This window comes from Emydura macquarii, unplaced genomic scaffold (assembly GCF_026122565.2).
Source record: "Emydura macquarii macquarii isolate MOO-44397 ecotype Brisbane River unplaced genomic scaffold, CSIRO-AGI_Emac_v2 contig_1348, whole genome shotgun sequence".
Taxonomy (NCBI): Eukaryota; Metazoa; Chordata; order Testudines; family Chelidae; genus Emydura; species Emydura macquarii.
The window spans coordinates 5862417-5890324 of NW_027131485.1; the positions used below are offsets into that span (position 1 = coordinate 5862417).

The 27908-nt window shown below is 38.5% G+C and overlaps 2 protein-coding genes across 5 annotated transcripts; one reads left to right on the forward strand and one right to left on the reverse strand.

Annotated features, from left to right (window-relative positions):
* On the forward strand, window positions 1-12008 carry PDZD9 (PDZ domain containing 9). 3 transcript variants are annotated; one of them, XR_010920341.1, is made up of 7 exons: window positions 1-10; window positions 2246-2361; window positions 2828-2884; window positions 4523-4699; window positions 9184-9376; window positions 10653-11346; window positions 11982-12008. XR_010920341.1 is itself a non-coding variant. In XM_067550977.1 (6 exons), exons 2-6 carry the CDS (start codon window positions 2328-2330, stop codon window positions 11032-11034), a joined length of 843 nt encoding a protein of 280 aa, XP_067407078.1. In that variant the 5' UTR covers window positions 1-10; window positions 2246-2327; the 3' UTR covers window positions 11035-11508. The 3 variants fall into 3 exon arrangements, 2 of the variants coding, with proteins under 2 accessions (XP_067407078.1, XP_067407079.1); XM_067550977.1 differs by lacking the exon at window positions 11982-12008 and having other exon boundaries at window positions 10653-11508; XM_067550978.1 differs by lacking the exons at window positions 1-10; window positions 2246-2361; window positions 11982-12008 and having other exon boundaries at window positions 2826-2884; window positions 4528-4699; window positions 10653-11508.
* UQCRC2 (ubiquinol-cytochrome c reductase core protein 2) lies at window positions 11639-27772 on the reverse strand. Of its 2 annotated transcripts, none has more exons than XM_067550976.1 (14): window positions 27577-27772; window positions 24950-25039; window positions 24670-24819; window positions 23746-23810; window positions 22548-22604; window positions 22066-22190; window positions 20101-20198; window positions 18546-18603; window positions 18260-18355; window positions 16763-16962; window positions 16378-16458; window positions 15624-15700; window positions 12908-13061; window positions 11639-11889 (listed from the first exon to the last, which is right to left on the reverse strand). In XM_067550976.1, the coding sequence occupies exons 1-14, from the start codon at window positions 27610-27612 to the stop codon at window positions 11803-11805; spliced, it is 1374 nt and encodes a 457-aa protein (XP_067407077.1). In that variant the 5' UTR covers window positions 27613-27772; the 3' UTR covers window positions 11639-11802. The 2 variants fall into 2 exon arrangements, with proteins under 2 accessions (XP_067407077.1, XP_067407076.1); XM_067550975.1 differs by having other exon boundaries at window positions 24950-25042; window positions 27577-27728.
* Window positions 27773-27908: the final 136 nt, after the last annotated feature.

Genomic DNA, 27908 nt, shown 5'->3' on the forward strand with positions numbered 1-27908 from the left:
ACTGGGGCAGGTGCGGGCGGGGTCTCTCTCTCTCTAAGAGGTGATGCTGTCACTGTCAGCCTCAAGGGGAGTCTGGCTGGGCCCCCCTCGGTGGGGCTGCAGGTGCGAGAGTCCCTTCAGCCTGCAGGTTGGGGAATGGAAGAGGCGCCCCCGTGCTCTGGTGTGGGGAGGCGTTCTCAGTGGGGCGGCTCTTACTGCGGGGGAAGGACTCCCTCAGGGGTGTGGGGAGGGGGTTGTTTGTGGGAGGAGATCCCCTCCTGTTCTGGAGGGAGGGGCACTCACTTGGGGGCGGGAAGACACCTTGAAGGGAGGCAGTCCGCCCCACCGTCCTTTTAGCCTGACGGTGGCGATTGCTATCCAACGGCCAAAGGATCGATGGCACCTTAAGTACGTGAACACCAGGGCCGTGCTGCCTGGCTTGCTCCAATGTGCAGTAATGGCCTGAAAGTGTTAAACACTTCTTAACTGAAGGCAGTGTGGTCTGGGGAGGGCGGGTTGAGCTCTGATCTAACACTGACTGATGCAGGATCGGAAATCTATATGTCTGTGTACCTGTGCGACCTCCATTACAGTAGTGTGTGAGTACATCACCACATTAATAGACTCATCCCAATTTTATGCATGGGGAATCGAAGCACAGAGACTAGAGTAAGTGACTTGCTCAAACTCACATACGAAGGCTATGGAAGAGTCAGTTGAAATCAAACTCTGATCTGCTGAATCACACCAGCATCCTTTTTCCTGGGTTCAAATTCCAATCTTGACCACTGTCTCACTTCGTGCCTTGGGCAATTGCTTAATTTCCAAGTGTTACGGCTTCCACGTGTGCAAAATAAGGATAAAAATTGGGGCATTGTAAGGATTGATTAATTCATGTTTCTGTAGCACTTTGAAAATGCAAAGCACTATCAAAGTGCTAATTATTATCTGTACTACTAGGTGTCTGGAAGCAAATCCAATTAACTTTATATGGAAAACTAATCCAAATACAGTGTTTATTGATTGCATACTTTTTCCAGTAAGTAACTCCATCTAAAAAGAATGCTTGGAGCAACTTAACATTCAACCCACCCTTGGTCATACTGCTCATCAAAATTATAACTCTGTGCCTCGGTCTTGCTCCCAGGGATGTGGGAATGTTGTACAACTATTGCTATTGTAGATTGCAAAGTCTAGCAGCCCAAAAACTCATAAGTAGTTTTAAAAAATGCTGAAAATCCCAGCAATACCCCTTCCTGCGAAGGCCTATCTTAAAACACGCACTCTGCTTTACAGACAAGCTATCATCCTGGCCTATACAAAACATAGCTGGCATGTGAACTCGAAGCAGGTTATCCAATTGCCTATTATCTGAATCTCCTATGTAACCAAAGAATAATGACAATCACCTGTAGTCAGGTCACTTGCTAGATGGGAAGTACCAAGCCACAACAAAGATGATCCTACTAAAAAAAACATAAACAACATTCAAAAGCAATAAATTGGAGTGTGTGTGTGGGGGGGAGGTGTTTGTTTTGTTTTCTGTTTTGTTTTTTTCAGTCTGGGGTAGGAGGATACGACCTACCTTCTACTGAAACGTTCTGCTCTGGAAAGATTTTTTAGAGGGATTGAAAATAGTAATATTTTTGTTGTTGAAAAAACCCTGGAATTGTTCCTTCTTGGTCAGGATAGTTGGTCTGTGGCAGAGATGGGAGAGCTGAGGATTAAAATGATGTATTAACACTGTGATCTGGTAATCTTTAAGATAAATTGTTTCCCAGTACTGTCTTTTCTTAGGTCACAAACAATCATAATGGCCAATTAATTTTGAATTGAAGATTATTAAAAGAAGAATACATGCCCAAGAATATGTGAGGCTTCAACAATGATGTACAGAAACGATGCTCTGTGTGGTTCATATGTGCATAGGAGTTTAGGCAGGATTGGAGCTTTAGAAAGGGAGTCTGAACTGCAGCTATTGGCAAAGTTGCTGTGCTGGACTGAAAAAATCCAGCCAATATAGCAATCAGTAACACATACCTAGCCAAACCCAAAACTTGGCCCACAGCTGTCACCAAGCAAGGGAATATTGCAAGCTTGGCTCCTGGCCCGTGCATATATATGTGTCTATTGCACTGTGAGGCTTCTATGTTCCCCCAGAGCTGGGGGCTGTCGGAGACTCAGAACCTGGCCGCCCTAGGATTCTAAACAGTTACTGGGTGTTTGAAAGCTCCTCCTTGCCTGCTTCTCTGGTCTTCCCCCACAGGCCACCATGGGGAGACAGCTACTTTCAAAGAGGCACACCTGAAACATTCGTCCATTTGATTTTCTCTTATAGTCTGGGATCCATGGAAGGTGCAGAAACTTCTGATACATCAGCAGGTGGGAATGAAACCAGAATGAGTTTTAATTCCCTACCAATCTGTTGCCCCCTTTCCTGTTCTCCCATCTTCCCACCATTACTCCAGTACTTCAGAAAAAGCCCCCAACTCTGCATTTGAAGGGGCTCCAAGCTTTTTGCATCCTCTTGTTACCACTATACCTATGACCAGATTACTTGTCTCCTTCCTAGACTTCTGCCACCCACTTCTTCTCAGCATCCAGAGCCACACCTTTTTGGGGGGAGAAGGGGAATTGAGTAATTTGGTATGTATTGAATTCTATGAGATCTGGAGTGGAATACAGGACAGATGGCCAGAGGAAAGAATGTCACTTCTGGGGAAGAGAGCTGGATGTGATGTCATTCAGAAACCTGCAGAATTTAGGGTTGGCCCTGCAGAGATTTATGAGAAATGTAGGGATGCTGCAGGATAAGGTTTGTAAAGTATCTGATTCTCCTTCCCTACAGAACAAAAAAGAAACCCAGACACTTTCCCTGGAGATTATGGAAATGGACCAATATCAGGTGAGCATAGACCCAAGAGTCTGATCCAAAGCCTATTGAAGACAATGGGGAGGTCTTTCCATTCATTTCAATGGGCTTTGGCTCAGGCCCTGTCTTATTTAATGCTTTTATTCTTCCTGTTATGTGCTGCAGGGTGATCTAGTATAGTGAATAGAAGACCAGAAGTCAGGAAACTTGGATTCTAATCCTCATTATACTACAGATTTTCTGTGATTTTGGGCAAATCACTTGGGGTATGTTTACACTATGGCTTGGGAGTATGTCTCCCCGACTGGGTAGACAGACATGTTAGCTCTGCTTGAGAAGGTGTACTAAAATTATCATGTGGATATTGTGGCATGGGTGGCAGCACAGGTTAGCCACCTGAGCTCAGAGCTAAGGGCTAGGTGGACTTCTTGTTGGGCAGTTAGCCTGTGCTGCAACATCCACATTGGTTTCAGTGTGCTAGGTGGAGCAGAGCTAGTGCGAGTCTGTTTGCCTAGGCTGAGTGGCACTCTCCCGTCTGAGGTGTAGACATACATACCTTTTGGGCTTGATCCTGAGCCTATTGAAATTGATGAATAGACTTGTATTGATTTCAGTGAATTTTAAATTATGCCTTTAATATCTCTGTGCTTTATCCTCCTCCATCTGTAAAATGGTGGTAATCCTTCAGTATTTTTGTAAGGTGCTTTGAAATCATTGGAGAGAAAGTGCTGTGTAAATTTAAAGTAGGAGTATTTCTACTACACTGCCATAGCAGCCCAGAGTTTATATCTTCTTAAAACAGAGTACTCTCAATAAATCAGCTTTAACACACGAAAGCTTATTTTAGGATGCTCATGTACTTTTGCTGCAATCTCATTATTTTCCAGCCTTTTGGTCCAGAGGCAACCTGAGGGTTGGAGGATTCATTTTGTGATCTTCATTATATTTGCTGGTGGAGTCGAGTTAGAATGAGCTGTCTTTTATTGTGTAATATTTATATTATACATTTTAATGAATAGTGGATGCCCAGAGTATAGCACCTAAAGAAATGAAATATATTTGCCAAGCACCAGTTCCTTCTTTCATACAAGCAGTGGTGTGTAAAACCCATCTGCTGGAAATTTGGATATGAATCTCATCCAGAAATATAGACAGAAGAAATTAATTTTCTCATATGAATTTACAGCTTTCTTGAAAGCTCGAACAATTGGCGGCCTCACTATGTGTTATTTCTCTACCTTGTCCTCTTCCTTCCCTGAATGCATGCAGGCATTTAAAATGAATCTAAAGTAAAACACAATATAGGCAATATTCATTTGTTTTTCTCAATAGTGTGTGTGAACTTTTAGAAACAGGCTTCTGAATGTGTTGAGAAAAAGCTATTTTAAAGAAATATTTCTTTTTAGATAATTAATTTATGGAATACATAACTTATTTATAACTTTTAAATAGGTGTGCTTTCTGGCACCAATTCAGCAACCCATCCCTATTCAGAAAAGCACTTAAGCATATGTTGAACTTTAAGCATGTAGGACTTAAGGGCTTGGCTGATTAGGAATGGATTTAAGTACCTACTTAAATGCTTTGCTGAATTAGGGCTTATGATGGTGGAGTAAGAAAATCACAATATCATAACTTCAAGTATTAAAGTCTCCTTCTCACTTTCCAAAGGGCAGTTTCCAGCACTAGAAAAGATCTCTGAACATACCCTGAGTGCTACATTAAAGACCAATATTAAGATGGGAGAACAAGGATTAGGTCTTATAGTAATTCAGAATGGACCATATCTCCAGATAACAAGTCTTGTTGAGAAAAGCTCTGCCGCTAAGAATGGAAGGCTCAAACCAGGTAAAAAAAAATATATCACAACCCTAATCTTCAGAATTTCATAGGTGTGTTCCATTCCAAAGTTTATACTTTGTTGCCCTGCTTTTGACCTAATTTATACTGATGTAAATCAGGAGTAACTGTTTAAATCAGTGAAATTACACTGCATAAAACTGGCACAAGAAATATGAGTCAGGCTCAATGTCACAGAAATATCCTATTGATAAATGAAGCCACTCCATTTTTATATAATAAAATACCTATTGTTTTAATGTGATTAAAATTGGCTGATATGGGTGACTATTTCCTAGTTAGATCAAGTAAAAAGCATATCTAAATTCCCCACACTTTTATATATAATATAAACAAGGGATTGGATCAATGTGTTATGCATCTTACTTTAAGTATTCAAGACTAAGACAAATTGCTTGCTCATGTTCAATACCTGCTGTGTAATGTGCAGTCTTTTTACACTTGCATCTACAAACAATTTTTACTATAAAAAATAAAAAGCAGTCTGAAAGGATTAAAGAACAAAAAATAATCAACCCAACTAGGGTTGCCATAAAAATTAACAATGGAAAAGACATGTATTAGGTCATCTATTTCACCATGACTTACCCATACTTTCCTTGGCAGGAGAGACTGGATCACTTAGTAGTTTAGTGAGCTAATCTGGATGTTTCTGCATAGTCACTTTTTTCCCCCACTTACTTCCCCTCTTTTCCTCCTCTGATGTCTTGAGGATAATAAGAGAATCGAGGTGCAGCAAATGTCAATAACCCCATTACCACAGCTGAACTTGGCAGCCTCCAGTTTTCCTGGTCGTATGCCTTGATATTTCTTTTGATATTTTACTTGGTTATTATTCCTGGTTCTTGGACCCCCATAACTGAAGTAAATGAAGAGAAGTCCCCTGTTGAAATGGGGATTCTTTAAAAAAATAAATAAAATAAAGGTAGACCATCTCCTATTGTAGTGAATATTTGCTTGTACACAGGGATGGGAAAATGACACTTCACTATAAAAGAGTTCTATTGTAGGTAAAATTTCTCCTTTCCTGACACTGCATGCTCTTTCACACTGACAGTTTTTAACAAAGTACTATTCTTCATGTTGTCAGAAGTCTTGACATAAGACTTTCAAAACAATAAATTCATGTCTCTATAAATTAGGATTGTCATATCTGCTGCCTCTTGGAACAAATTTAATAGATGTTTGGTCAGCTCTGAGTAATACTGATTGTAGTTAACATTTCTAACTAAAGTGAAAGTATCTGAGGACAGTTTGACAAAAGGAGAAGATACTAGTTGATGAGGGGTATCAAATTCATGTGGCCATTTTAAAATAAGGTCTGTGTGGACAGAAGGTATTCCTTTAGGAATTTCTCTCCAGTCACTGAGTCTCCTATTGATGTAATATAATTAATATTGATATAATATAAATGTATATAAATATGTTTTATATAACCTTAGTTTTATTATTTGTTCAGCGCCTTGTTGTCCTTGAATTCTTCATTCAAACATTTTTACATCTACAACCCAAAGTTTCCATGGGCCTTGGAACTCATTTGCCTTATTTACTTTTATATTTATCCTTATTATAGTGAAACAATTTCTTTGCTTCCAGTTACTCATAATCTTCTTTAGCGTAAAAGAGAAGAATTAGTGGGTTTCTGTAAAAATGAGCACACAATATAAATTATATTTTCTTAAAAGCAGAAAGTATACCTACTGAAACCTAGTACAGAAGATAATGTTAATAAAAAGTGAACATTGGCTTATTCACAAATTAGAAATTTAATGTCTCATTTGAAAAGTAGTGTGTTTAATTACTTTTATATTCCTTATCTACAGCTCAAATAGTTTTAAAGATGTACATGAAATTATTCCCACCAGTACTTCTAAATTAGCAGCTACATGCCCTAATAGGTAGTTTTCATCATTTTAAAGTGGTCTGAACCTGAAAAGTGCTGTGTAATTGCCACTTATATTATCTCTAATTTGGAATTCTATGAAGCAGGGCCATGGATAGGTCTTGAAGGTAGTGCAGTTACCTAGAAATGTAGTAGTTCAAATCAAAAGTTTGTCCAGTCAAATTACATCTCTAAAAACAATGGATGCAATTCTCCCCACATTACCTTAGGAACTATTTATGCAAGTGGGAGGCAGCTTAGAAGTAACATAGAAGACCATTGTTAGAAAGTATTAGAAAGAAGGATGATGTTTGCTTTGATATGAGATAAACAGAAATATAGTTCTACGCCTCTCTTTTTACAAAAGACATTCCTTTTGAACTCAAATTAAAAATGCAATGACTCGTTTTAGACCAGTGAGTTTCCTGAGCATGAAAATAGATCAAGTGCAGACTCTCATGCTAAGTTAACTTTTTTATATTGGAAGATAAGGGCTGATAATTTTCTTTATAAAATTATAGTAAAGAACTAATTTGTAAAAAGGCACACATAGGCCATTGAGTTTGTTGTAAGACCTGCTTTGCCTCACAGAACAGTGGTGGTCAACTTTTTACACCCAGGGACCCCTAAACTTAAAATAGCCAAACCTGCAGACTCCCACCTAGAGGCAATGTGGGTGGGTGGGGGGCAAGTGGGATTGTGTGTCCCCCCCCCCCCCCCCCCCCCCCCCCGATTTTTACCTTCTGTTTGGCCTTGCTCTCTGAAGTGCTTATGTAGCAAGGCAGAGCAGTGGTGTGTCTTCTTGGCAAGCTGCTGCCTGCTTGTGGAGTCAGTGACTGAGAGACAACCTCTTCTGATGGCAGGGGGAGATCTCCCTTCTGCAATGATACTGCAATTTTTGGTTTTGCCCCCCTCAGTGCAGACAGGCTAGATGTGCTGCTGAGATGAGTCGGGGGATGCAGGTGGTGCTCCCTCCCTGAGCCCCAGCGCCAATAGCTGACGCCTGGTCCTTGGCAGACCCCCTGAAACCTGCTCCTCAGTGGGCTGCAGACCCCCAGTTGAGAACCAGTATCATAGAACATAGGACTACTCAATTTCAACCTGTGGAGAAATAGCGTATCTATAAAAGCATTTTCAATAATGGTTTGAAAACAGAATCAAACATCTCATTTATTTGATTTTCCATTTCTAATATGAACATTTAAAGGCAGCTGGACCAGCCCAGGTGCTTCGTCACAAATGATGATTTTGTTCACGACTCTAGCTCCAACCAAGATGAATGTTTTAGGGATCTTTCTAGAACTTGAGTCTGTCATACAGTAGATTTCACAAGCCAACATAGCAAAAAGTTGAATTTGTTCAATTAATTTTTAAAATGGATTTATTCCTGCATTCATTTTAAATATAAAGCTTTCCATTATCAGTAAGGACAGTAGTTACATATATTTGTAGGATCCTCCCAGAATAAAATTATTCTAATAGTAACAGTTAGTGCAAGAGTAGTCATTACTTTTGGCTTGAAGACAAATTAAAGGGACATGGTACTTTACAAAATGTTGTGACAAACACACACCTTGTTTAGATGAAAGCATTGTCATACAGACAACTTGAACATCTAGAACCTAGTTTTTAAGCACTCTATGATTCATGTTCCTATTCAGTAGGCCAAATATTACTAATACAATTTCAAGGTGGAACCAAAAAGTTTGTCACTACTGGTTATAGCTCAAAAGCAGATGTATGAATGACAAGTCTGTTCTAGATCTTGCCTATGAACTGAGTGAAACATTGATCTTCAGTTAAGAGGGAATGGACAGAAACGGTCTTCCTTCAACACTAAGCATTTTAGATGGTCACACAATATTTAGCAGTCTAAAAATCAAGTTTATTTTGAGCAACTTCAAAAAATTTCTTTGCTCCAGTCACGTACACATCTTTCCCTTATAGTCTGACTGAAGGTTCTGCATCTTAGATGAAGTACATGATATATAAGGGCTTGTCTACATGAGGATGTTACACTGGGTTAGTTTGTGCTAAGTGCAGTGAATGAACTATATTGACTTAAAGTGCATCCACATGGCTTTGTTGTGTCTGTTTATGGTACTTGTTAAACATTATGCCCCCACTGCTCTGTGCTTGTTTGACTTAACCATGCAGCATACACCCATGTAACATCATCCTATAAACAAATGCTATAAGTAAATAATTAGATAGTATCATGTCAGGAAAGAGTTGCAGGAAAGAGTAATTTCTAAAAATTATTTTCTTCAGTGTTCATTAGTTTCTAGAGTCCTTTAACAGATAACAGTCCTTTATCAGCCTTCTTTCTTTCAGTACTGGAATAGGTTTTTATTTACCTATTATTTCTCCCCATACAAGAGTATTTTAACGTTTGTTCTACAGAATGTCAGTATTAATCTAACTAACATGTATCGTTGTTTTTTCAAACAAGTATTTAATATAATTTTTAGCTGAAACTGCAAATGTTATGTCATGTGACCACACAATTCAGTTGAATATCTTTGTCTGAAACTGAATATATAGAATCAGAATTTTTAAACTGAATACTATTGAATTTTCCTCCCAACAGGTGATGTTTTGATTAAAATTGGACATGCTAATATATTAGGATGGACACTGCGAGAGCTTTGGCAACTTTTGCACAATATTCCCATAGGAACCGATCTACAAATCAGGGTTTACAGAGATTTTGTGGAAGTACCTCAGCACTGGCAAAATGCACTTGAATTACTTCCTGACGTAAAGCCTCCTGTGAAGGCAGAGTAAGAAACAAATGCTATTTTCAATTATTGTTCCTTCACAATATATAGTGTAGTTACATTAGTCTACTGAGAAAGACAGGGCCATGATGTAGTAGCACTCTGGTTTTAGCTTCATTACTAATGAAGTATAAAAGGTAGAGTTCTTTTAAAGATTTCTCTCTTTCCCATGCCATCATCTCCTACTCTTAGAAACATCTACCTGAAAGAAATGGACCTGGAGAAGCCAACAGCTCTTCCAGTGTTTGTTGGCTAGACATTGTTCAAAAGTACTAAGATAAAATGCCAAATTTCAATTTGACTTTTCCTATCCTCAAAGTGCAACCACCATTGGGAGAAAACATCATCTTGCATAAGTTGGCACAGCTTCCTTGACTTAAATGGAGCTATGCTTATTTATTCCAGTTGAGGACCTAGATCATTACATGTACCTGATGTTACCAAGATGCCGGTAACCAGAAAAAGTTTAACGGATCACGTGTCATTCAAACTTGTATTAATGATAAGGCTGTAGCTTACTATGTTTAGTCATGACATCTTAATTGACCTTTCCAGAAAAGTTTATATAGCTGTGTATAGTTTATATAGGTGTATAGCATTATACTCAGTTTCTATAAAGACAAGTGTCATGTTTTTGTTTTTTTTAAAAAAAGTTCCTAGGTTCTTAACTCCTAAAAATAAGCCTCACTACAACAAGTAGTAATTGATGCTAGATGGGGCAATTAGACAGTGAAAGTTTTCTTAAGGCATGGAGAAGATGTAGTACAGAGGGAAGACTAAAGCTCAGGAACAGAAAAGGAGGACAAGGGAGCCCACAATGGAGGAGATAGTTGGGAATGGGATCATCAAAAGCAGCTGATTAGGGTAGGAGATTGATAAGGAGAAGAAGTTCAGACAATGAGAATCGAGAGGAGCTGTCTGGAAGGCTAATTCTTTAAGCTTTTACGGCATTCTTTAGTGTTCTAAATAAACAGAGCAAGGATAGCTTTATTTTTGTTTTACTGAAACAGTTGTTTAAATTGACATTCCCTTGTGTTGTTTAAAACCCAGATGTTGTAGCCTTACACTTAGTCTAAACACAATAATATGCAAAAAACTGAACAAGTCAGATATTTCAATTTGATGCCCTTACCACAGGGCAAGAATTTGTATATAAAGCTTTGTTTAAACTAAGTGTCCTTTGAACTATATTTCATGCTGAAAGTTTGGGCAAGTCACCCTAGGTTTAATATGGCAATTTAGTTACGTTAGAATAATACTCACTGTTGTACATTTTTAGCACTTCAAGTAAAGACGGCGAGGCAAAAGATGACACCTGGCCAAGTAGCGATGATTATGAAGATATAGACTCTGACAGAAGTTTGAGAGATGAAACTGCACAATCATTTTGTTATGATTCTACCAATGAATTGCCATCAATATCTAAAGCTTGGCATGCATTTAAAAGAAAAAAACATACATTTACTGTAGGTACTGACATTGGATGTGACATTATAATTCATAAGGATTTTGATGCATGGTATAATTCTGACTTTGCTACTAATGGCATTAAGTCTCCTTCATACTGGACTATGGAAATGCACAACAGCAATTCAACGTCATCTTCTTCCTCTATATCAGATGCATTTTGGCTTGAAGATTTTGCCAGTGTTCTGGAATAGTTGAAAGATCACATCCAATTTTAAACCTTCAGAAACTGGATTTCTGAAGCATCTTATCAACTGAAGGTTCACTTTCAAAATACTGATTTTGAAATTAGCTAAATTGAAGGTTTAGTTTAGCATTTCTGAACTGCCTAGGATATTTGAAGAATCTGAATTTTAAAATAATAGCTGCTATCCAAAGCCACCCTTCTAGATCTTAAGAAAAAACTTGCTGATGGGAACATTAAATATGCTGCTTCTGTGAGTCCAGTGATCAAGGTCCACCAGGCATGTGCTAGAGCTGCAATATATTGCTTTCAGCTTTTAAAGGTAAATCTGATAATTTGCTTAAGGTAGATATGGTGCAAATGGCAGTTTTACTAATAACTACTTTTGAACGTGTCATGGATATGTAACTGGAATATTAACCATGGGGCAACTACAAATTTAATCAAGAATGTAGTTAGATTACTAGTCTCTGGTAGCTTTTGCAAGTCACACCTAAATGCCAACTCATTATCAATTAAGAATACTTAAAGATATAGTAAGACAATGTTGAGTGTTTCTGTACTTATACATACCTTACTTCCAGTAGATAAATATATTGAGAACAGAAACAAAGTATATGAACTCAGCACTTTATTCAATATATGCAATCCCAGAAGTAATTTATCTAGATTAATATTCTGACATATTTGAATTCATAAATAACATGTTGATTGTAACGTCTATAAACGTAATTGACATAGTGAGAAGAGTCCACTCTGAATTTCCTTCAATTTTGTTTTAGTACAATTCATCAACAAAAGGGGTATTTCCCAAGTTCCCACTAGCTGCCATTGATTTCTTCCCATTAACAAACTTCTTTGCAGCCTGAAAATAAAATAAAAATTGGACATTAAGGAAACATTCACCACACTTTGATTCCATTAGGCATGCTGAACAAATTTGTCGTCTTGTTTCAGAGTCCCAGCTTCAACTGATTTACAGACTCAGCAATATGATTGTATCATCTCTGATGATTTTTAATAAGCTGTCTAAGTTTGACAGATCAATGATATCAGTCTGAGGTATGTAGAAAAGTAGCAACTTTTTCCAGCTCTCTGAAGTGGCCATACATATGCCTAATGTAGAAAATAGTAGTGCCCAGGGGCCCCATTGTGCTCAGCACTGTATAAACATATAGTAAGATTGGGGGAAAGGGGATGGGAAAATAGAGTTCACAGCAGTGAAGTGATTTGCCCAGGTCACACAGGTGGTCACTGGTAGAACTAGGAATAGAACCCAGGTTTCCTGACTCTTATTCAGTGCTTATACACTGGACCTTTCTGCAGCTTTTCTGACCTGAACAGAAACCGTCATTCAAATGAGTAATAGCAGCTTTGTGAAGAGGTTTTGATTTTCTAGATGAAATTTGTTCAGTTAAGAAATCAATATGATTATAAAATTTTCATTGCCACTAGCTCAACATCTCAAAATACTGTAAGGTATTAATTTTACTTCATACAATCACATCCAAGGGTTGAATCCTGCATAAACCTTACTCAGATGGAATATTCCCTATTCACAGTGGGATAACTCTAGAGTGTAGTTTTGCATGATTAGTTAATAGCTGGAAATTTTTCTACAGTTACTTGTAATAGTAGAATTCAGCTAATTCTCACAGCTATATGGACTTTAATATTGTATGCTGCAAAGATTGCTCCCATCAGTAAACTATGCAGACATGATTCAAAAGGCATAGCCAGCAGAGATTTTTCAGCATCATAGAACCACTTTTTACAGGGTCCCTGTATATATACACCCAGAAGAGTATGCTAGTCATAATTTTGCATAGTAAAGCTTATATGGAATCATTCTGTAAATATTGCAACTGGACACATTTACTTACATTCACTATGTCAGCAGTGGCTATGGATTCAATGTTTTGAATTACAGATGTTGGCGATGTATATATACCAGATGCCAATGCCTCGGAACCGATTTCATCAAGTAACCCATCTGAGGTCTCGATTGACATCAAGTATGCAGCTTTCAGATGATTTCTGACAACGTATTGAGAATAACTGAGTAAGTAAGTCTTTAAATTAGAACTTCCAGTTGGTATGTAGTTTTGTGTGACTTGTGGCTCTGAACTTTACTTTTTCTATAATGGCCCCCTCTGAAGCCTTAGCATGCTGGGGATGAGCACCTTGCGATACTGGGATATTTTTATGGCCCTTCAGTCTAATGGTTTAAAAGTCTCCTGCTGTGTTGAAACAGAAGCTTTCCCTTATGAGCGTGGGAGCCTAAGACATGATCAGCCAAAGAGGCACTAGAAATATTCAAAAGGCCAATCCCAGGAAGCTAAGAGGTACGGTGGCAGAGGACCTCCCATCCTCTGCAACAATCAAAGCTCTGGGAAGATTTTGCAGACATAAAAGATGGCACCCTCAAGCAGGGCCCAAGACATGTATCTCAGCACACTCTCTCTTTCCCAGTAGCCAGCTACAGAGGTTGGCTTCTCACCAGGACATTCCCCCTGTACTTCACTGTGGGTCCTGTTCACCACCCTAGAAGTTTTTTGTATTGGCTTCTGGCTAGAATGTGAATCTCTCAAGTCCTGTTTGGCTACTTCCAAACAAATTCAAAGAATGTGACCATTTCAGTATTTTCTAGCCATAGATGTTCTCAAGTTTTAGCTTTGGCAGTTTTTTTAAAATTAGAGGTTTCTGGTTTTAGGTTTAAAACTAATGATCAGTTCTCACCTAGAACAAGTACAGGCAGACTAGTTTTACAGCAGGGTGTCCGAGAACAAATGCAATTAATAGTTTTCTGTACAATAGGTTAGTGCTTTGTTTATAGAATTGTAGCATAATACTTTTTGTTCCCTTATTTCATGTATTTGCCGCCAGCAGGTTCCATTGCTTAGTGTTTATTTTATATTTTTAAAAGCAAAATAGTAAAACAGTTTTATCCAAAATGGTGATCTGTGGCACACACTAGAAGTAAGAAGAAGCATTAAAGGTTTTGACTGAACTCAACTAGGCCCACTAATACTTGCATCAAACAGTAATTCCTTTTTTTTTTTTTTTTTTAAACTGCTCCCTAACTCCAGGAAAAACTAGCAAGATACTTCAAGGAAGAGAATATGGAGAAAAACATTCCAGAAGAAAGAGTAAAATATAGCTCTCTCTATATACATAGACACACCCCATAAGGAAGATTTGTATTCAGTTCTATAAATAAGTTAAAAGGTAGACTTAACAGCTGGCTACTGATGAGAAAAGATGTTTATCATGTTTTGTATGCAATCATGTGAAGTGTAATACCAATTTTCTTTAAATTCTACATACAATCTTATAATAAATAGATTTTATATATGCAAGACTTAGTCCCTTCCTATTATCTGCCTGTGGCTGAATCTTCTGGAGGCTGTAAAACTTTGGTCTAATTTCAGATGTTGGGTTTAATGTGCGCATGCTGGCTGTTAGTGGTGGCCTGTGATACATAGATGGTCACACTAGATGATCTGGTGGTTTCTTCTTCTATGGATATGTCTATACTGCAACTAGACACCCCTGGCTGACCCATGACTCAGGCTAAGCGACTGTTTAATTACAGCGCAGACAGTCGGGATCAGGCTATAGGATCCTGGGAGTTGGGAGGGTCCTAGAACTCAGGTTGCAGCCCAAGCCTGAATATCTACACCACAATTAAACAGCCTTTTAGCCTGAGCCCTGCAAGCCTAAATCAGTAGGCACAAGTTCAGTTGTGGGTTTTTAATTACAGTGAAGACGTACCTTCTGACTTGAGCCAGTATTTGAATTTTACTACTTTTATTTGGAACAAAAAAAAAAAAAGTCACAATACAATCCTACAGCTTAACTGCACCTTAATTATTTCAGCTGCATACCCCTGTATTTATTTATTGTGTATGCAGGCCTGCAAATCAGGAACTTCTGAACTTTGTTAATTTTGCCATCAGAGGAGTGGCAATATTATTTTTCTACTTTATAGGGCTCCTCAAGATTAGATACTTAAAAACTCTTGGATAATGAAATGCCACTAATTTAGTGCTTTACATTTTCAAAACATTATAAAAATACCACTGGCAGGGCTTCATCATTACAGTGCTTTGATGATGTAAAGCATGAAGTGCTTGCTAAATATTGGTGGTTGGGAATAACAGTGTTATCTTGTAGGGAAATTCCTAAATAAAGCAGTTTAGGATTCCAGTTTAAATACTTCTCTATACGATTGTGTGCTATAATTAAATCACAGCTTCTGCTGACAGCTGTCATTTATATCTCATGAAGGAATAGTTATCAGTAAACAATACTTTAAGAACACAGATTTTGCTGGAATTGCTACTAGCATAGAATTTACTGTAATTTTCCTAACAGCAACAGTAGTACTTTAAAAAAGATGAATTCAGTAGGACGTATGTACCATTCCCATCCCTGTATGCTTTTTGATAGAGACTCATTGCTCTGTAATTATACCTACCTATGCAGTTGAAACCCTTGCCATACAGAAGCCTCTTTATAAATGCTTCCTGCCAGAAAGTTGCATTTGTGATGCCATAACAAATTGAAGTTCATTAGACATTTTTTGTTCCAACTTACTTAGCCCTTGTGACATCTTCATCAGTGATGCTGCCCTGAGCAATTGCCTTTACTTGATTCAAAGCAGCCTTAATAACCTAGGACAGAAGTTAAGCAGTTTTTAAAATTGGCACTACTTGCTTGATCATTACCAACCCACAAGGATTCTTTTCTTTAATGAAAGAGAAACAAAGATATTAAGTTTGTAAAGGCGGCTTCACATTACATTTTATTGGAATATTCTTCTTAACCTCACTATATACTAACCATCTCCTTCAATAACTATTGTACACTATACTCAGTCAAGGGGGTAGCAACAAAGTTTGTGCTCTGAATCTCATATTGCCTCCAAAACGATCCCAAGTCCTTACACCAAATAAAATATGACCACACTGTCTCTTCCCTATTAGATTCAAACCCAGCTCTCACAGATGATCATTTCAGACAGGTTTCTGACAGTTAACCTGCCAGCAACCTGGTTCATTAGCATCCACTTAAAAATGGATACATTTAACCACTTATATTCAGCAATCTCAAGAGTTCCTTCATTACTGCTATTCATTTTTGCACTTGTACTTCCTTGAAAACAAGTCCTACTCCCTGCTTTGGGGAGTTAAGCTTTTTACAGATAATGCAACATTGGTTAAATCCTAGTCAACAGAAACATTTCAAACTCTTGTTCAAACTATTAGATAGTTACACTAACAACTAGAATTTAATTTATTTATAAGCCAACATATTTGATCAAACCAACAAATTCTAATCAGCAACTTACCTCCCCAGCAGCAGAAGCCTGGGATATGGTATAAATCCCAAAGAGTCCAGAATCAGAGTAATTAACATTAAACGATGCAGCCTGTGAAACAAAATTATTTTAACTCACTGCTCCAATAATATAGAATATTCAATTTCTCCTTCAACAAAATTATTACTGGTGGTATCCAAGATGCTGGAAGTTAGAAAGATGACTTCCTTCTGTGGAATGGAAACCAATTTGGGTAAAAGACATTCCATGAAATATTTGTAATCTGTGCTAATGATAAAAAAGACTCTTGTATAAGGGGCTTTAATCTCAAAAGACAAGATTTGTTTGTTGCATATTTTTCTATTACATTAGTTTTTCTCGGGAAGGAAAGTTTGCCATAAACCTTCAGACTTACATCAAATGGTTGACTAGTTGCCTTAGTGATACACTGGGACAGTTTGCTGGAAATATTGTTTCCCCTTTTAATAAGAGGTCCTGCACCTAGAATATGCTGAAGGACACTAAATGCATTTGCTTCTGCACTTCCAGTAGCAGCTCCTTCTGCTACTACAGCAGCATGGACAAGGCTATCACCATTCTGTTCTCTGATTTCACCTGAAAATAAGAAAAGTTATAGTTTAAAATATAGTGTATTAAACTTAGTGGGTAAATTAGTTACTACCATATACCTCCAACAGTGGGAGAGGAATATTTTTAACCAGTAACTAAAAGAGGCCATTAATATAGTTTAGTTGTAATATTAAGACCACAAGATCTTGTTCTAAATTCTGATACTGGTCATCAGCATTTATTGTTCAAGGAAAAATAATCACCTTTTTTAAAAATGGAAGAAGAGTGTACGCCTTACTTGTTCACAGCTTTCCCATAATCACAAAGGACCAAATTCAGTAGAGATGTGCTTGCGTATTCCAGGTCTGAATATTGTCTAAGGACTTGTCTATATGGTGATTTAGTGCATGGCAAGCTAGGGTGTGAATCTACAGTGCACCAGCCTGCAGTGTACTAACTGGCCATGGTGACCATGCTGCTGCACACTACATGTTTGTAGTATGTCAAAGCGCACTTACAGACCTAAGAGCATGGCTCCAGTGTCCACACAGTCATTTAGCGCACAGCAGGCTGGTGCACTGTAGATTTACACCCTAGCTTGCTATGCACTAAATCACCGTATAGACAAGCCCTTAGATTCCCCTATTACAAAAGCTACAAAATCCATTGAGTATCTGCCCCAAGGTAATAATTTCTCACTCAAAAGCTACACTTTGAGTGTCTGAATGACTACTTATTCCATGTTTTAACCATCCTGAATGTAGTCCAGTTATTTCTATTACTTAAACTATTTACTAATTTTCTGATTTAACACTGTTTTCAGCTGTTTGCAGAAGTAACCTGACTGCATCAAAAATTAGTCCAATACTGCATCAAAAGACCTAAACTGATGCTCAAAGTTTATTACAAAATATTTGACAAAGTTAGTGGCCTTCCTGGAAAGTAATCCTTTCAGTATTCTCAGATTTCCCTTCATTACTTTCCACACACCTTAGGACACTTTACTGTTTCAAGTACACAAATTCTGATATTGTGCCACTTGGTGTTGTGTTCTCACTTTATGAAATAAAGTGGAAGGATGGCCCTGTGTTTAAGGCACTAGACTGGAGATTAGGATTCAGTTCACAATTTTGCCACTGACTGTTCCATCTTTCTCTTGCCCTTTGTCTATTGATATTGAAAATTGTCTCTCTTCCTATGTGTTTGTAAAGTGCACAGTACAATGAAGCATCAATTTTAATTGGGCTCTGTAGGTGATACTTAAGTCTTAATAGAGAAGACCAGCACAAAACTTGTAGTTACAAAAGAAAACCCACCCCACACACATACAGACTGAGTTTACCTCCACGATACTGGGCCTTAACACCAGAAGAACCAGCCCCGCTCCTGATATTTAGAAATTGCTCTCCAACTTGTTTTAGTTCAGAATGGCTTACACCTGCAATATAATATTTTTATTAAAAGGAATCACATGGAAATTAATAGTATAGAAAAACTAACTAGAGAGGGATAACAATGAATACCACAGACATACTTTAAGAGTTCTACTTGTAGAGATGAAGTTTGATTCTTTCTATAGTTATCTTTTAATGCAGGATACATAAGACAAACGCTAACTAAACACATACCTAATCCCACCAGAGCCATTCTTGCACTTGTGAAGTTGTTCTGTACAAACTGGTGCAGCTGCAACAATAATGTGCATTTTAGGATATTTCCACAAATAAAAAAAGGCAATAACCATGTGTCAGGTTACTTATATGAAGTTTTTCAAAGTGGCATAGATGCTTCTAAGTGTCTATTTTGGTAATACTGAAGAACCTTTTAAAAGGCTATTTCACAGAGCAAAGGTAACATGACTATTAGCAAGAAAGAGCTGTTACAAATAGAATTGGAGGTCTGAGGTCTTACGTCAACAAGGAAGATTAAAATAAGGCGGTATCTACAATTATCTTGACTCAAATAAGTGCTGTTTAAATATTTCCCAAGTTTATCAGGAATCAAGGAGCTCTATACCATTCGTGAATAGACTGAAAAGTGCTTGGAGGAACAAGTTTATTTATGGGAGTTCACTAGATGTTAAATCGCTTGCTGCGGAATCAAGCAACTATGATACCAGTGTCCAGGAGATTTGAATTTTTTCCAGTATGCTCAGTCTCACCAAATGACAATTTTGGATCAAAGTGTTCAGCTACACTGAAGTCAGGAACATCTAAAACATGTACAGTACTCTCAAAGAGAGTTCCCAGATCAGTTATCTACAGAGCTAGTTCAATTTTTATAAAAACCATGAAAGAAAAACTCAACCCATTAAGTCTTGCATGAAATTCGATCATGCAGTAGCACTTGTTGTCACTGCAAGAGTGACAGTTGTCAGTTACAGAGTTTAGAGATGTAAATAATTTCCTTTAAAAAGAAATTATGCTCTAAACTTAATGGGAAATTCTGTGCATCAATCTCTGCAAAGAGAAATTATAAACATATTTCCCTAAATGCATAAGCTTACACAACTCCAAAACACGCACGCACGCACTATAATAAGCTGGAAAGAGCCAGACCCACCTGATTTTTATTTAGTTTATATATTTGAGTGCCCTGGAGAGAACTGCAGTTTTAGCTGTTAAACTACTGTTACTTTTCACTGCAGTTTCTGTAAGTAGCTGTATCCATTGTTCAAATGTTGCAATTCCTAATTAAGCAAGTCCTGATGTTTCCAACAGCAGTTGCACACAGAAGAGACTGTTTTATGCACTCTCTTCACAGTGGTAGAAGCACACTACTGTCACTATATGGAAGACATTAGCCCTTTGTACACGAATATCTGCACTTCACTGTGGGTCCTACTGATAAGTAATAAGAAAGCCAGACACATGTAACACAATGTAGCCTTTTCAAAGGCTTTGGAATCATAGTTTATAAGAGCCATGAGAGAATTTCATACCTAATCACTGCATTCACTGTCAGAAAAAGACTGACTTAACTTCAGCAGCAAATTAGCATCTAAGATAAGGATGCATGACAAATAAGAGTCTCACTATGGGAGAATTTAATAAGCCAAAAATGCATCTTTAATTTAAGTTATTTTTGGTGCCATAAGAGAAGTTTTACAAAAGAAACTAGAGTGGTAGATTCACATCTGACCCTTTATACTGTGGCTACAATATTTAATGTATATATTCTTACCTGCTCTGATGTAATTTTCCCAATCACATAATCTGGACAGTACAAGGAGTTAGCAAGAGCATTCCGATAAGCTGCAGCATGCAAGTTTTCAAGAATGCCTAAAAAAAATGAACAGAAGTACATTTTACTAAAATGTACTATCAGCCACTTTTACTGAAGAATTGCGGCTGAACTTAGGAATTGCACAGATGGATCAGTATTGTGGTCTGTCTCATCTAGTATCCCTTCCCTGACAGCAGCCAGCATCAGATGCTTCAGAGGAAGGTGCAAGAAATTCTGTATTAGGCAGACGTGGAATAATCCATAGGAGGTTTCATCCTTATCCCTAAAAGTTAAAAACTGTCATAAATCCTAAAGCAAGAGGTTTCCATCCCTTTCAAAGGAAGATATTTAGCATTAATTTTAACAAATCTGGATATTCTTATTATCCACACAGATGTCCAATCTCTCTTTGAATCTCCGTTCTTCACCTGAACAGCATACAGTGACAATTAAACTAAAGTCATTATGCATTGTGTGAAAAAGTATTTTCTTCCATCACATTTGGATTGCCTGTCCCTTGATTTGAGTGTCCCTTGTTCTTATGTTAGGAGACGGAGATTCGAAACTTCCTGTTTACCTTTTATAATACCAATAATTTGTGTTATTTATGTCCCTGCTGATACATTTCCTTTCTAAAACAAGCAATACTAGTTTCTTCCCTTACCGCTGATCACTTATCACACGTCTCTGAACTCCTTTCAGAGCTTAACTGTTCCTAATTTTGACTTAATGACAAAGCTGTCATTCAACCCTTAGTGATCTTGTGCTTAATTATCACACATAGTAGTACAACATGTAATATCATACAATTTATAGATCTGAAACCTTCCCTCCAATAGCTAAGCACAAATAGGATGGGTTTAAGAATAATGCAGCCTTAACTTTATCTGTCCTTGCTTTTGTGGGTTTGGTGTTACATCCATATTACTTAAACCCAGTTGATTTTTCTTTTAAAGACATTCTTTAAGAGCTGACATGATCGATCACTTACAAACTCTTTTAAAAATGGGAGTATGTAGACAGTTTAGTACTTTTATAGAATATGCTGTAATGTTTCTTCAAGAGTAACTATGGTTTATTGTGCAAATATACATTGCATATGTATGTTCTTTTTATAAATTATATTAAATACTCCTCATGAAGAATATTGTATAAATATACACAGATTTTAAGAGTTTAATATCTTAGTCATAAGCATTTCATTAAAATATCAGAAGTTCATCTTGCAGAAAAATGACCTATTTTCAGATTAGTTTAAAGAAGCTAACACAATTTAATTTTTATCATTTTATTTAAAAAAAATACTTGTTTGAGCACCACCTGTTTTTCAATTTGTCAGAGTTTTAGGAAAAGTGGCTGTGTTTCAAAATAAGCTATAAGTTTCTCAAGACAGAAGCAGGACTTCAGAATTCAACCGGACATGAAAGTTATACAGAAGTCTCCAAACAAAACAATGAGTGCTATACCGGGATACCATTACTACTTAAATGATGTGTCTTGAGACTTGAGCCCTGGGTTATGCAGATATCTTGGAACAAGCTCACATCTTAGGTGTGGGTTATTAACAACATATTGGTGTAAGATTAGATTGTAATTAGTTTAATGAAAATGTTTGTTTTATATAGCATAGGTAATAAAATTCCATACAACTTCAAGAAGCCATTTATCCAATCAATCTTAAATAGCTTTCTAATAATAAAGCTTTTAGAACAAAAACTGATAAAATGGGCGTATCATGCTCTCTCCTCATCTCTGATTCCATGGAGAAACAGGCAGACTACTATAACTTTCTCCAGGGGGCAAGTGGAAAATTAACTGGAGTTGTCAAATTGCTCAAAATAAGTGAAGAATCCGCTTTACATTTGTGTGCATGTGTTTTGTTTCTTTAGGTAACTGTCATAGCTGATCGGAACGTGTACTTACTAACTTGTGGATTTTGAAAGGCAACTGCTTTATCAATTTTTAATTGTGGCTGAAGCTCAGTTACTTCCCAAGGTCTGAATTCTGGAGCTGTAGTGACATTAATTAGGTACTCCATTACTGTATCACTGAAACAAAAAGGCAAAGTTATGAAGGAATCTAATTAAAGATTTCTTTAAATAAAAGTGAATATAAAGCAGCATGTAACCAAATACATATCCAAGATATACTATATTGCTAGACCATTCTGAACAAGAGTAGTAAGAGTCCAGCTTCATGCTACAGAGCACCCACCTAAACACTGCAGAACCATATGTAATAAAGTACAGAGCCAAAGTATTAATGGTTTAACAAAGTAAACAACAAGTGTGTATGTTAGAAGTGATGTTGTTCCTGCCCCTTAAAATAATAGCATTCTGTACCTTAACTACTGTGGTTTCTTGGAGAATATGCTGTAAACTCAATTATAATATCTGAATACTTACACGTAGTCACGTAGGCATTCAACAGAATAAATCATGTTTTCTCTTGTAGAGGTTACACTAAATGAGAAGAAATATGGATCCATTTCAGAAAGTTATGTTGAAGATACTGGATTTGCACATATGTTCCTTAGTGATTTAAATTCTCTTGCCCAAATTCTGGACCAGAATGCAAGAACTCCATTATTTAAAAAAAAAAAAAAAAAAAAAAAAAAAAAAAAAGACTGTACTGGTCTTTTAAACATTCAAATTGATTTAAAAAAGCGCAAATGTAAAAATCTCCCATTTCTACACAAATTCTGAAAAATGCCAATAGCTATGAGGCATCTTCAACTGAGATACAATTGACATTTTACCATGAATATTTAAATTGCAAACTGAACAGAATTTAGGTAGGATAGCCCAGAAAATCTGTCCAAAGAGAGAAGTGTATTTCACTTTTGTCATTCTGTTCATATTCAATAAAAACCAAGCATCCTTAAATAAATACTTTATTTAAATAAAGAATAATCATACCCCTTTTGAGTCAAAGGCTGTACCTTCAACTCAATATCCACTGGTCAATTTTCAGATACTTTGTAATAGAATACATACAAGAATGGTTAAAAAAAATCAGCATCTTCTGCATTTTTAAGAAAGTGTTAGGTTCGGTACTTTAAATTCCCCACCAGCTTATTACAAAAGCTGCTAAAATGCATGTACATTTGTATCCTCTTGCAAATTTTTCATTTGTAAGATTATGAATAATTGGTATATACTGTTTTGCTCATTCTATTATTATAAAGGAAGAGAACAAGTAAATTTTTTTTTTTATAATACAACATTTACTTTTTTGAAGCATGAAAAGGGAAGATACATACTTAAAGTATTTTGTGCTAAGCAAGTTTTGGCTAACTACATGCTTAATTGTAAGTGAAAAACTATAATAAATACAAATTCTTCTGAAGCGTATCCAGAACTTGTATGTGTTGAACCTTATTTGGTTACTATTAAAAAGTGATTTCTTTATCATCATGCACTCTTTATGAGTTTGCCTACAATCACGTCAGGCAGATCTGCCCATGTAGTAGAATGTTCATTTGCAGGGGTTTGGGGTTTTTTGCATGCTTGGGATCATTTTGTACATGGAAGCTTTAGCCACACTACCTGCAGTTTCCCATTGTTTTCTCAGCAATACAGATTATCTTTAATAATTACAAACCTTAGGCTACCTCCAACAGCTTCAATGCCACGAGTAATCTTGAAAGAAGAGGCTCCCTTAGTAGTCTATAAAAATACAGAAGCTATTTACACTTTTATGTACTCCAAGAACAAATTTTATTTGTATCAGGTTATTAAATTTAGTCAATTCCAGGCACAACATTAAAATAGTAAACAGACTGGAAATATATTATATTATATAATAAACATTTTTCTTTTTTAAAATATTCTTGGGTGTACCAACTCGTTTTCAAAATCTTGAATTTATAGCCAAATAACTAAAATTAATATGTTGTTAAAAAGATTAACATATTAATTTTATTTCTGCCTGCCTCTGCTTAAGTGTGCTGACAGACTTAACACTCCCCATGCAGTTTTACCTATAATTATAATTAATAACCAGGTCAGTGCTCTAAAAAGATAGTTTCATCTACAGCCATAAATATGGCCATAAACTAATCAAAATCACCAGGAAGTGAAACTGACCTGAGAAGGCAACACTGGAGTTTAAGATTTTCTGATTAGTAAGAAAAGCTTTATTTGGAAGTCAATTAAATAGTAAATACATATTAAACATTCAATTTATTTTACTACATTCCGTGTATAACCTCATTAATCGCTCAATTTCTTACAGAGCAACATTGAATTATGGCTGTGACAAATTTCTGACTACTAGAAAGTAATGTGTCATCACCACATTTCTCCCAGACAACTAAAGTCATCATCATATAGTAACTTTTTTCCGTACTAGCCAGGTGTGTTCTATTTGAACCAAGAAACCAGAGGTGGAATACTACATCATTACCATTCACTTAAGCAATTCAGTCCCTCTAGATTAATTTTAATTATAGGAGTTTCTCTAAAAGACCAAGCATTTCACCATTTTCCCCATCTTTAACAAATTAAATATAGAAAAGACACCTACCAAGTTTGATGCAAGACGGAGCAAATGGGCAGTTCCCAAATTGTTGGTGGTTTCATATCTGCTACCTGCTTTAATGAACACACCAATTTTTGAAGCAGGAGAATAGTTTTCCAGAGAAGCAATCACTAAACCATTTGGTAATTTTGTGATCTATATTAAAAAGGAAACAAAGCTCTATTGCGGTTAAGGGGTCCATTAAAAGTACTGTCACCATACTGCTCCTCTGTGATCTGATTCAGTCCAATACAAAAAAGTTTTTAAAAAATTCATTTGCACTGACCTCAAGATCCTGTGGCTGTAGATGTAACTTTCCTTGCACTGCAGTTGCTGAGGCTTCAACTTTGGAAGCAACTTTGAGAGAGTAAAACCTCTTCTAAAACAGAGAATATCATCAAGCAAGAGTCAAGAGGAATGTATTTCTACTCTAAAATTATATATCACTACAGAATCTAATTCCTGGTGGAGCCCACTCAAAATCACAGAGGTAAGGAACTAAAAACTTAAGAATTACAATATTAATTTTACAGCCTCAGACTACTTGGTACTTTGATTATCATCATGGATGCTATATTGCACTGTTGTGTTAAATGTTAAGTTACATGACAATTATATATATTATCTGTGGTTACTACTGCAACTCACCAAGCAATCAGTCACATGGAATTTAATTAAAATCTAATATAACATGTGGAAGTGATGCTCTTAACTCCTTAGTGCAAGTGGCCCTGCCCTTAGAGCACCACCTAAACAAAAAGATTCTCAAACTTTTTTTTTAGCTGAGACCACTTTGGAAATTCATATCCTATACATGCTCCCCCACCACCAGGGCAGGCTACTCACCATGTGGCAGTCACAGCTTCCCTAGCACAGGCTCTGTCTGGTAGGGAAAGCAGACAGGGCTCTGCACCGTGGGTCAGGAGAGGACTCTGTTCAGCAGGGGGTAGTCCTAGGGTGCATCCTTCTGCTCCCTGCTTTCAGAGTTCCCACTGGCCTCTCCAGCAGAAGAAGATAACTGCTGGCTGATCGCTGCTACACAGTGAGAAGAGCAGGGAGCCAGCTGAGATCACCCACACAGAGCCCTCTTTCTCCTGCCAGACAGAGCCCACTTGTGACCCTAGCCCTTCAGCACACTCCATCAGGGCCTAGCACCCCTAATAGTTTTGTGGTATCCCCACCCAGGGGGGCATAACCCACAGTTTGAGAGTCCCTGGTCTAGACTCAGGACTGCAAAGAAACTACAGCAGTAGTCAAAAGTCAGAAATGGAAGGCCTCCAAACTGAAGAGATGGACAATGCCATAAGAGCGTTCCACACAGCCTGAAAAAACACCAAGCCAATCAAACAAAGTTTGAAACATTATTCCCACCTCCCTCAAATGTTAAGTATTTAAAAGTCTACTTTTCATATAAATACTCACTTTCCCCCCAAAACCTGAGAGTAGCAAGTAAAAATTAAGTGACATTTAAAAAAAAAAAAAAAAAAAAAGTGAACCAGCCAGATATGCTGAGGATCTGATAGAATTTTTAGGACATTAACTTCAGTTACCCTATTAGTAAGGATACGATTTAGTCACAGAAGTCAGGAAAGTCAGAGAATCTGTGACTTTACCAGACCTTTGTGACTTCGCCTCTGACCTGCACTTCAACCGGGCACCTCCTTCAATCCCACCTCAGTTTAAGGCCCAAGTCGTTGCTCAGTGTACCCTCCCCTTGGCTGAAGCCAGGGCTGTGCGCTCCCCCCGTGGCTGTGGCGTGCGCTGGAACCAGGGCTGTGTCTCCCATGTCAGTGGAGCTGGGGCTGTCAGTCCCCCGCCATGGGGCGCCAGCTGTCATTCCTCCCTCCCACCCCCTCTGTTATTTTTAGTAAAAGTCTCAGACAGGTCACAGCTCCCATGAATTTGTTTATTGACCAAGACCTGTCCGTGACTTTTACTAAAAATAATCATGACCAATTAGTTATCATGTCTTTCTAGTTACACTGTTACATGCTTTTCACTTAGTGATAGGTCCAGTTCATATATTTTGAAGCTACTAGTATCTCAATATAGGTTTTATCACCACAAAGGTTTGGTTAAGACATTACTTCATCTCCAGACTCTTCCCTACCTTGAGTCAGTAGTATAGACATGTATACGATTTATGTAGAAAAATATTAGGGCTCCCAAAGTATTTATTAGCCTACCTGCACCACTGTCTGCAACAGACATAGGCATCTTTCCCAACAGGGCCTCAATAACGGCTAGAGTTTTTTTCTGTACCTGCCTGACACCAGTCAAGCCCAACAGCCAACGGGCAAGCTAAGGCACTGTCTATCAAGGGGAGGCCGGAGGTTTAAGGGCCCTGCAGAGAGTAACGCTGGCGGGGGAAGGAGGGAGGTGAGGTCCGGTCCCGTCCCGTCCCGTCCCGTCCCGTCCCGTCGCCTCCCAGAAGGATTCCTCCATCTGCCCACTGAGCAGCTCCGAGGGAATCCGGAGCGGCCCAGCCTAGCCAGCCTCCACCAGGAGGACACAGGCCGCTCGTTTCCAACAGCGGGTCCCTGCGGGAGTCCCAGGGAAGCCGCTCGGGCCGGGGACAGGCGAGGACTCCCACCCGCCGAGTGAGGGCCGAGTCCCGGGGTGGGGCCCAGGTGACCTTCAGCTCCTCAGCTGCGCTCCCTGCCCCGGGCACCCCAGGCTCCGCTCCATCCTCCCCAGCCTCCCACACGCCGCTCCCTCTGGCTGAGCTCCAAGCCGCGGCAGAGAAGGGGGCTGCCCCGCACCCCCTCCCCGATAGCAAGGCCAGCGTCAGGCCTGCCCGGCGCCTGCGGGGGGCCGGACACGGAGCCGGACCGAGCCCCCGGCCCAGCTGCAGAGACTCGTTGTTCTGCCCTCCTCCCGCGCCAACCACTGGCCGCACCCCGCTGCACCCACCGAGAGGGAACGGGCGACAATCGGGATCCCCTTCATCCTCCCCGTGACACTCCCCCAGCTGAGCCGCGGGCTTGGGAACAAGATGGCGGCACCAGAGGACGACTGTGCCTTCCCAGCATACACCGCGTCACCTTGACCTTCTAGCTGTAGGCGACCAGCCTCTACTGCTCCCTGTCTGCGGGTGGAGCGAGCAGCTAGGCCGACGTCCGCCCTCTTTCACAGCGGTTGGTGTGCGCCTGCGTGGAGGGCGCAAAGCCCCTCCCACTCCCGCTAGTAATTCCCACGCCTCTCCGTTGGGCCTCGCCTTCTCTTGAGCGCCCCCTGGGGGCGGG

Bases quoted from the DNA above. Each gene is read 5' to 3' on its own strand.
- PDZD9 (XM_067550977.1), top strand. From the start codon at position 2,328: ATGGAAGGTGCAGAAACTTCTGATACATCAGCAG. The intron at 4,700-9,183 runs GTAAAAAAAAAT...TCCTCCCAACAG, and splicing joins GAATGGAAGGCTCAAACCAG to GTGATGTTTTGATTAAAATT. The intron at 9,377-10,652 runs GTAAGAAACAAA...GTACATTTTTAG, and splicing joins AAGCCTCCTGTGAAGGCAGA to CACTTCAAGTAAAGACGGCG.
- UQCRC2 (XM_067550975.1), bottom strand. From the start codon at position 27,612: ATGAAGGGGATCCCGATTGTCGCCCGTTCCCTCTCG. The intron at 18,604-20,100 runs GTAAGAATATAT...TTATTGTTGCAG, and splicing joins GGAAAATTACATCAGAGCAG to CTGCACCAGTTTGTACAGAA. The intron at 18,356-18,545 runs GTATGTGTTTAG...ATTATATTGCAG, and splicing joins AATGGCTCTGGTGGGATTAG to GTGTAAGCCATTCTGAACTA.